The sequence below is a fragment of the Pistacia vera genome, unplaced genomic scaffold (genome assembly GCF_008641045.1).
Source record: "Pistacia vera cultivar Batoury unplaced genomic scaffold, PisVer_v2 Contig444, whole genome shotgun sequence".
Taxonomy (NCBI): Eukaryota; Viridiplantae; Streptophyta; class Magnoliopsida; order Sapindales; family Anacardiaceae; genus Pistacia; species Pistacia vera.
This window is the reverse complement of record NW_022196273.1, coordinates 5419-15902: the sequence shown is the minus strand read 5'-3', so window position 1 is coordinate 15902 and position 10484 is coordinate 5419. Positions and strand designations below refer to the sequence as shown.

Here is a 10484-nt window from a genome sequence, read left to right as displayed (position 1 = left end):
TTAAGACACAAGGAGAAGTAGTAAACAATAAATGGACGGTTGAGAAACTTGAATCATTGGAAAGTGAAAAAAAGTGGTTGTCAAAAAAACAAAGTGTGACTAACAAAACAAAAGAAGTAACTTTGGCTCTGCATATAATCCATCTGGTATAGCAAAAAAAGCCAACTTCTCTGTAAGTCTGACCTTGGATTTCCAACCTTCAAAGTTGCATTTCTCTCTTTGCAACAACAGATATTCTCCCCACAAACATTTTTTTTTTTTAAAACATTTTCTTACTTCACTTGTCTTCTTTTTTATTTTTATTTTTAAAAGGGTCAAGTTCTGATCTGAGATTGAGAGAGAGTGAGTAACTGGGGAAGAAAGCAGTGAACTTTGCTATTTTAGTGTAAAAAAAAATCATAAAGTTGATCCCTTCAGTTACAGGCCAAAGAAGAAGAAAATGATTGCTACTACCAGTAAGGAAGGAAAAGGTGGAGTTGGGTTTTCTTTATTCTCTCTGTTGGGGCGTGTATGAAAGAATGCAGAACTATTCACATTGTGATGCTGTATTTTTTTTTTTTTTTTTTTTTTTTTTTTTTTTTCAGTGAAGCAAATGATAACTTGAGGACTTTGGAGTGTCTGAGAGGAAGATTAATTGCAGAAAGACAAGCTTCAAGGGCTGCAAAAGATGATGCAGAACTAATGGGAATCAAGGTTTGCTTATGATTTATACTTCCTGTTCAGATTTTGTTTCTGGGGACATTTGGTTTTGTTGATTGTATGAATTGAAAGAAGAAATTTGAGATTGTTGTTTGATTTTTTGTGTTTCTGTTCCAAAACTTTTTGATGGACACAGCTGATAGAGCTGGAGAATAAACTCAAGGAAGAGAATAAATTGAGGAATAAAGCTGAAAAGAAACTGAAATTTTTGAAAAAGAAGCTTGAGTCCTTGAAGATAGCATTTACTTTGAATGAATCAGAGCAATCTAGTTCTTCAGAAAACTCTGCACATTCTTGTAAATCATCATCCACAAGCACTTCAAGCCTCAAAGGCATAGAAGAATCTGAATCCAAGTCACAGATCACAACCCCAGAAATCTCAGAATCCATTGCATCTAATCAAAGCCATGAAAGTTCTTCCATTCAAGAGAATTCGGTTTCAGAAGATCCTCCACATGAAATAGCAATACACAAATCAAGTTCAATTTGTCAAGATTCAGAGGTTGATAATCACAGGTACACTCCCATTGCACTTGCTCATTTATACTATTAATTATTAATGACTTAAGTTAATTAAAAATGAATCTTTGGTAAAATTTGGCAGCTCTGAAACCATGAAAACTTCAATGGAAGCTGGGAATGAGAGGGATAAAGAAGAAGATTATGTGGATAACTCAATGGCAATAGTTCCTGTGACTTTCCCAAAGAAATCCCAGGAGACAAATGAACTGAAGATAAGGAGTGGAAGTGCTAAAGAATCTCTTGATGCACTAAGGCTTGCCAGAGAAAGGATTCAGAATTCCATGGAAAGAGGAAGACCTATGATTAGAGTTGGCCCTTCTTAAAATTTATGCATGTAATATAATACTAATAATTTCATCTTTTAGATAATACAACACGAAGAAAGAGCTCTGTTCTTTTAGCGTTGAAGCTAAATGGCTACTAGTACTACCCCCAAGGTACACTTAAATATAGTTATGGTTTGAGTTAACATTTGGATGGTTAATTAATAAAAAGTTCGAATGATTGTGCACATCACAGAGAGCATGTGAAAGTTGTTATGTATCGTCCATTTGATGCTTAAAGTTGGGTCCCAATTTTCTGTTCTCACCCTCTTTGTTTGTTTAGTCATTGAATTTCAATAGCTCCATGTTGTTGCCATGAGTGTTGGACTCAAGGCCTCACTTGTCTACATGCCTAAGTTTGAGGGCAAAAGCCAGAAGGTAATGGCAAGCTAGCCCTCAGGCCCCTTACTGTTTAGTGCTCTTGTCAACTGCTTCTCAGCTAACCTTTAAAACTAGAAGTACTTTACTGTTAATTAGCTGTAAAATTTATTTGTATGAAGTATGATTTTTGGGTGCAAATATTCTCATCCATTAACAAATACTTAAAAACTCAAGCTTGGAGAAAGGTACCTGCTTACCACTTTACTAATTCTACTGATATACAGTTTCTGATATGTCCATTATACTTTGATTGATAGGTACCAAAATATGCTTTAGTTAACTTGGCGGTTAAGGAGATTTGTTTTCTTCCTTAAGTGTTTGGGTTCAAACCTTAAGACTACCTACCACAATAATATTGTGGTTTGCCTGGTTTTTTGAGTTTGTAGGATGTTCAATGAACTCCGAAGATTAGTTGAGGTGCACATAAGCTGGCCAAACACCCCTGATTACCCAAAAAAACAAAAACAAAAAAAAAAAAAAAAACTTATGATTAATTTGGGATTTACTAAGTGCCAAGTAATTGGTGCAGGCTCAAAAAGTGAAGCATGCTTATTGGGATATAAATAAGAATTTGGAAGTTAATAAGAGTTGTGACAGAAGACAAGCAATGCTTATTACATAACCCTAGATATATTCTCTAGGTCTCATCATGCTTTTGGCTTATTTATGCTTGGATTTTCATGCAACTTCTTCACATGCATGTTTTAGTACAAGGAGGTCTTTCAAGTTGTTCGGAGACATCGACTGGCATCACCATCTTTTGCTCCCTCTTTTTCCTATACACTTTTTATAAAGCATTTTATTTCAAAGAGTCAAGATATAAGTGGTGAAAACAAAAATTCATTTCCAGGGTAGTAATTTTTTTAGAATATATTAAAAAAATATTATCAATCTCGCTGGTTGCATATGTAATGTAATACACACTTTTCCTATCCTATCATATCTTATTCCACTATCCTATCCTAAAAACTCAAAAATGAATTTGTTTTAATATTCTTAAAATCTAATCCTATTATATTCAACTCAAAATATTTAGATTATTTTTAATCTCTTAGGATTGTTAATTTAACTAAACACATTCAATAATAAAAGTTTATAAATTGATAAAAACACCCCCACCCACCCACTCACATATTGCCAGATTTCGACCACCACCACCGAAAGGTGGCCAAAATCTGCTATAATTACGCACGACCGGCTGGATTCGGTTGGTTGTGCGCCGATATGGCTTTTTTCGGCCAGATCCACCCTAAATCTACAGTCAAAGATCTGGCTATTGACGATCAGATCTAGCCACATTAGCGGCCAAATCTGTGGCTATAGATCTGGCCTTTTCTAGCCAGATCCACGGTGGATCTGGCCGAAAAAAGGCGTGGATCTGGCTGAAAAAAGGTCAGATTGACGCACAACTGACCAGATCTAGCCAGTCGTGTACCATTCTAGCAGATTCCAACCACCTTCTGGTGATGGTGTCGAGCTTCTGACAATACGTGGGTGGGTAGGGGTGTTTTTATCAATTTATAAATTTTTGTTGTTGAGGGTATTTAGTTAAATTAAACAAACCTAGGGGATAAAAAATAATATAAATATTTTCAGAAAATGCTATTAAAAATTGTACAAAAAACTTCTCAAAATCCTATCTTATTTTTAAAAAATGCAAAATAGCATAGAATGCTATTCTAAATAACCAAGGCTTCGTTTGGTTCAAAATTTGGGGGTTTTTGGGAAATTTTCTTTGAAAAAAGTTAAAAAAAAGTTGAATTGGGCGGGTATTACGAGGTAGGATTTATAAATTACTAAAATGCCCCCTATGTTTGTTTTTTTACAAAATACCCTCTATAATAAAACATTAAAAGTTAACAAAAACACCCCTAATCCACCCTCAAATACTCCCAGCCGGCCACCACCACCGGAGGTGGCCAGAGTCGTCTTATCGGTGCATGACCGGCTGAATCTTGCCAGTCATGCGCCGCTATGGCCTTTTTCGGCTAGATCCACGGTGGATCTGGCCAGCAAAGGCCAGATCTATGGCCAGATCTGGCCGTCAACGGCTAGATCTGGCCGTCTTTGCTCTCAACGACGGCCAACAAATGGTCATCGTTGATGGTCAACGACGACCGTTTGTTGGCCGTCGTGACCGACTATTACGGACAAAGATCTGGCCGTCAACGGCCAGATCTTTGGCCTTAGATCTGGCCGAAAAAGGCTAGATCGGCGCACTACCGGCCAGATTCAGCCAGTAGTGCGCCATCCTACTAGATTTTGGCCATTTTCCGGTGGTAGTGGCCGGAATCTGGTAAATGTGGATTGTTGGGGTGTTTTTATAATTTTTTAAAAAATATTTAGGGGTATTTAATTAAATTAACAAATTTAGAGGGTTTAAAAAAAATTGAATAATATTGAAAGTAGTATTCCAAAAAATGAACCAATGGAGCCCATTGGTTTTTTTACTTGGCTTTTGGAAGCCTTGATCAACTATAATTGGGTTAGAATGAATTGTTCAAACCGTGGGTTTGGGCTCGAGAAGATATGAATGTGGGTTTAATAATGGGGTTTTGCTACGTTGTAGAAGAGTTTTTTTGCACCTGCAAAAATGAGCAAACAAGCATTAGCAAAGGTTAGCAATGGTGTTTGTCGGCGTGTCCCCTCTAATGCTCAAGTTAAGGCAGCATCTTACTGAGGTGATTGGATTCTAGGGAATAAATGCACCGTACACTCTTTAATAAGGAGAAAATGTTTTTTCTTTATGAATAGTCGTTCTTTGACAACCTTATTATTAAATCTAGGACTACCTTTTGAGGTGTGTGTAACGGTTGTCAAATTGCGTATCATATTATGTATCGAAAACCTAATTTTTTGAATCGTGTATCACGTATCGTATCATATCGTATTATATAATATATATTTTTCAAAAAAAATAATAAAATAATAAAAAATTTCTGAAAATTAATATCATTCTTAATATTAATTAACGGATTTTATGGTATTATTGATTTTAAATTATGGTATTACATAATTAAAATTAATCACAAAATTAAGAATCTATATCATTTTTTCTTAACCATTCATATCATTTCCAACATCAATGTTAATATTTATATCTCCACTTATGTTATTATTATCATACAAAATAGGCAACACATCTTTCTCTTTACTTTCACTACGCAAAATGGGTAAATTTGGGCAAATTTTAGTGAATCGGGTTAGGTGACCCAGATCCGACCCGAATTTTTTTTTGGGCCTTTAGCCCAAATTAATAAAGTCGTATCGATTTGTATTGATATTTTTAAAAAATACGAACGGATACATATCATATCGTAAGGTACATATCAACGTATCGAAAGATTTAATATATACTCTCTGATACATATCATTGGTGAATCGTATCGTAAGTTACGTATCATATATTATAGGATACTAATAACCATTCTTTTTATTTCTATACAACGTGATTTGAGAGCTACACGTGTCTGTTATCTGGTTGTGGCCTTCAGTGTTATTTTCTAAATTAGGGCAGGACCACTACCTTGTTATTTCCGAGTCTAAAGAGGCAAAGACTGCCAGTTTCGTGAGAAGCTTTTCAGAATTTAGCTTTAGAGGCTCATCAGCTATGAGATATGTGTCGTTAAGGGAACTTAGGTTGATAACCTCTGTAACAAATTTTATGATTTAAGATATATTTTTATTTTGAAAGAAAAAAAAAAATACAATACAATACCATCGTAATAAGTTGAATTTACAAAAAGTAAATATAATATAAAGTTATTATGATTCATGATTCCTACCAACTTCCATTGTTATCTCTAGTGTGGAGGGTGGACTATTGTGAACCCAGGGCCAGCGAGCATTGTCAAATGAATGGGCCTTGGAATGTCATTGAAGATTACCACAAAATCTTCTAAAAACATTCATATTTTCAAAGCATGGCAAAGGACATCCTTCAAAAATATTGAGATGTATTTTCAAGTTATAGCTTCTGCAATTCAATAAGGAGGGTCCCAACCCAACCTGTCTTCGATGTGAGGTAAGTGAGATTGGATTTTCCTGGACCAAATACATCATTCATCCTGCCAAGTTTCATGGGCTAAAGTTGGATTCTCTCAGTCCCTACTTCAGAGTAATTAAGTGACAATGGAGGTATTTATCATTTCATTTCAAGTAGCAAAGTGGGCATTTGGAGCAAAAGATTAGCACCAACAAAGTTACTTTCTTAAAAGATGTAAAATACAGTGTGGCCTCAATTTTCTTTTCTTTACATATGTTAGGTAAAGTTAATATAAGATGCTACCCTATTTTCTTTGATATATGAGTTGAAAGTTTAAACTCTCAAATCACTCTTCACTCTTTAGCCAGAGTTAGGTTTTTGTTTCTTTTGTTTGTTATGTATCTAAAATTGAAAAAAAAAAAAAATGTGACCCCACTGGGAAAACTTCCAAAAGAGTTGGAGATCATGAAATTGAAAGGCCATCCCCTGTAACTAAGATAGATATCTCAGTACTGCAGGAAATGATCATATTCTTGTAGCCATCGATCTATCCCAATGAGTTAACACTTGATCCAAAGCGATAACGCTCCTGAATCTGATGAGTGGGTAGGCATGTTTTTTTATTGTGGGAATGGATGGTACTGGAAACAAGCCAACAGACCCGGTTGGTGAAACATGGCAGTATGTTGAGTTGTAGTGCATGTACCAAAAAACTTGGTCACTCTTCACCAGCACACAGGGCCCAGTTGCGACCCCATTTCATGTTTAAGTTATAACTCTTGGCCATGCATTGGCTCACTTTCGTGGAGCATGCAGCAGTTCTTGCTGTTTAATTGGTAAGTCAATCGCAAAATTTAGCTCAGTGAAGTTTTCAATGTGTTGAGGAGTGTGTAACAAAAAGGCTATAAATTTAGTGAAAAAGGATGCAAAAGAGGAGGAAAGAGTCTAAGTAGAAACTTGAAATGACCGTGAAAAGAGGATAAGATAAGTGGTGTGTCTTAAGCTCCTAAATCCATGGAAAAGTATGTTTTGTTTTCAGATTAAGGAGAAAAACACAGAAAATGAGAATTAAGATGACCAAAAGCTGCCTAAAATGGTGGGTTATTGCTAATAAAAGTTGAGAAAAACAAAATCTCAGCCATGGAATTGAAAAGCTTAGAGGAACTCACTTGGTCACAAAGACATAAAAAACAAGAAAAAGAAGAACAAAAAATGTCAGAGTTTGTAATTAAAATCTCTTTATTTCCCATCTTGGATCTCATCTGACAAGAAGCTGAAGATCTTCTGCCACATAACTCCAAACCCTTTTCTTATCCATTGCTCCCCTTGATCTCTCTGATCTCAGACCAAACCGTGTCTTATATCAAATCTTTATGTTCTTTTACAGCTAAGTCTGTTCCTTTTATGATGGCACAGAGGGAAGGACCAAACACATTTTAACCCAGATTCAAGGTACACACGTCCCTATTCTCTGAATTCAAATAAAAACTATTGCCTTCTTGTCTCTAGATACACTTTTCACTTCATTTAGCCCATACCCTTTTGGTCTTCTTCTGAGAATTGTACTTATTAATCAGTGTCTGGGTTTAGGGGGTATATATTTTCAAGTATTGTGGTTGTGACTTCCAAGTCAAAACATAAACTTGGACCTTAGATTGAGTGTGTTCTTGTTTCTTTTTTCTTTTAAGTTTTGATGAACATTTGGATGATGTAATTCTGAATTATATGTTATCATAAGATGTCAAGTGAATACTTGAAAATGGTTAAACCTTGTTGGAAATCATCTTTTGAAGATGAAAATAGCGGTCGTGTTGATGGTTTGTTGTGGTATAAGGATTTGGGACAACATGTTTATGGTGAATTCTCAATGGCTATGATGCAAGCCAATAGTGTATTGGAGGATCAAAGCCAACTGGAATCAGGGCCATTGGGCTCAAGAAATTCTGGTCCTCATGGAACGTTTGTCGGAGTATACGATGGACATGGAGGACCTGAGACTGCAAGATTTATCAATGACAACCTTTTCCGCAATCTTACGAGTATGTTGAGGTTCCCTCTTGATTGCTTTCGCTATTTCTTCAACTTGATAAAGTTTAATAACTCTAATGCTTTTATTCAACGATTTTTGCATTGAGTTGACAACTACATATCCCAAACAAACTTCCCGTGTGGTATTTTATTCTTTGATCATGAAGTTTGAATAGTTAGTGCTTTCAGTTCCTAAGAATTTTTCTATCCTTTCTCAAATTAGATGATAAAGTACCTATTAACTCGTCTTTCTGATTCCATCAATGCAGGGTTTGCATCTGAGCACTGTGAGATATCAGAAAATGTTATAAGAATGGCTTTCTCAGCAACTGAAGAGGGATTTCTCAGCCTGGTGAGGAAACAGTGGCTCAGTAAGCCACAGATGGCATCAGTGGGATCATGTTGTTTGGTGGGGTTGATATGCAATGGATTGTTATATATAGCGAATGTTGGAGATTCTAGAGCTGTATTAGGGAAAGCTAAAAGGAGCACCAGGGAAGTTTCTGCTATACAAGTATCCATGGAGCACAATGCAAATATAGATTCTGTGAGAGATGAGCTTCGGTCATTGCATCCCAATGATTCACAAATTGTTGTGTTGAAGCACAAAGTGTGGCGTGTGAAGGGCATCATACAGGTAATTTTATTGCTCCTAACAGTAAGGATTTAGTGTCAAAAAGCTGCATTGAATACTGATTAGCTAAAGTTCATTGCATTAGCACTTGTTAACAATCAGGTTTCTCCTTGTCTTTGCAGGTTTCAAGATCCATTGGCGACGCATATCTAAAGAAGGCAGAGTTCAACAGAGAGCCTTTAGCATGTAAGTTTAGATTGCCAGAATCATTCAACAAGCCAATCCTTAGCGCAGAGCCATCGATATTAGTACACAAACTTGACCCAGAAGATCAGTTTCTCATATTTGCTTCTGATGGTCTATGGGAGCATCTTAGCAATGAGGAGGCTGTCAACATTGTCCATAACTATCCACGGAATGTAAGTTCACTTTCTCTCTGCAACTATACGACTCATTCATTTCTGTAGTCACTATTGCTATAGGAACGCTCTGATAATTGTTATAGCGATGGCTTAAACATGTAGATCGATATACCATTTCAAAAGCTAAGCTACAGCCTTGACAAAATAATCTGTCAACTCTGATGCAGGGAATTGCGAGGAGACTGGTTAAAGCTGCACTAAAAGTAGCAGCGAAGAAAAGAGAAATGAGGTACTCAGACCTGAAAAAGATTGGTGGAGGGGTGAGAAGACATTTTCACGACGATATCACAGTGATAGTTGTATATCTAGATCCCAATTTGATTGATAGGAGCTTCAACTGCAGCTCACCCTTTTCAATAAGAGGAGGCCTCAATAACTCATTCTCTGCAAACTTCTAGAGTTGCATATGATGGAATCTATTTACAATTTACTAGGAGATTAGTTGCTTTATCTTACACTTCCGTGAGTTAGTTTACTTTCCATTAGGAGCTTAAATAGTTGCATTGGAACAACAGTTCTCTTCTTCCTGGAGAAGAAGCATGAGATATATAAGGTGGAGAACTGATCAAATACGAAGCTTATAGTTGTTGAGATCTGTGTAGATATAAGTTTCTTTTGCATCATCTGAAGCTGTAGCTTAATGCATTTTTATGATCGATCCCATGTTTAAGTTATCTCTAAGGCTGTGAACTTTGATGTAATATTAACTTAAAATCATTTCGCACTCGCAATGCGTTACTGTAATATCAATTTCATTACCTAGACTCCATTGTTCTTCCATTTCCGCATATAAATATAACATCTCTAGACCAACAAACTCTTGCATTCCAACGTAATAAAATTTTGCAAAGCCTGTGATTTCCACTAGTAAATGTAACCCAGGAATTTAAAAAACTAGAGGATGCTGTTCAAGTGTAATTAAGTCATTACATTAAATGAATAATTATATAATAAAAAATTCTGAAACTGACAATCACACTTCCCGTCCCAGTGATCACAACTTAAAAATTTTCTATTCCAACAAACACACCCCCTCACCCTCACCACCTTACCAACCTCTTCTATTGGTCTTTATAATATCTCATGTAAGATTTGATGGGTAAACGGGCTTTGATTGTTAAGTGTCGGGTTGGTGATGGACCATTCAATGGTGAAACTTGTTGTTTGGTAAAAGCATGAAAGCAAATTTACACGTAGATGGCTTGTGAGTGGTTGATTCGTTATTTGATGGGTGTTTCTGCCATCAATTGTTAATTTATTGTTTGATAAAGAGAATTAAAACCCAAACAGAGGAGGAAGCGAAGCTTATAACCATTAAGATTGCGAGAGATTATTATGTGATTTGCTGTTGCTATGTGGGAAAGAAGATGAAGTATAAGGGTTACTTCATTCTTTGTTTAAGATTATGGATATGTTTAATAGTTTTTGACAATGTTTTAATAACTCGGCAAAGCTGTCTGGTCCTAGGTTAACCGATTTTGATAGGTCAGTCAAATTGGGTATCCAAAAGTTTAAAATTTAACAAATACACCTATAATTAAGTCTCTCCA

The 10484-nt window shown here is 35.9% G+C and overlaps 2 protein-coding genes across 2 annotated transcripts; both read left to right on the top strand.

Moving 5' to 3' along the window:
- Window positions 1-439: 439 nt before the first annotated feature.
- LOC116144381 (uncharacterized protein YGR130C-like) lies at window positions 440-1544 on the top strand. The gene is made up of 4 exons (XM_031429827.1): window positions 440-480; window positions 585-693; window positions 836-1215; window positions 1304-1544. The coding sequence occupies exons 1-4, from the start codon at window positions 440-442 to the stop codon at window positions 1542-1544; spliced, it is 771 nt and encodes a 256-aa protein (XP_031285687.1).
- A 5579-nt stretch (window positions 1545-7123) lies between these two features.
- Window positions 7124-9614, top strand: LOC116144386 (probable protein phosphatase 2C 38). The gene is made up of 4 exons (XM_031429832.1): window positions 7124-7949; window positions 8208-8575; window positions 8695-8931; window positions 9102-9614. Exons 1-4 carry the CDS (start codon window positions 7649-7651, stop codon window positions 9330-9332), a joined length of 1137 nt encoding a protein of 378 aa, XP_031285692.1. The 5' UTR covers window positions 7124-7648; the 3' UTR covers window positions 9333-9614.
- The last annotated feature ends 870 nt before the right edge of the window (window positions 9615-10484 follow it).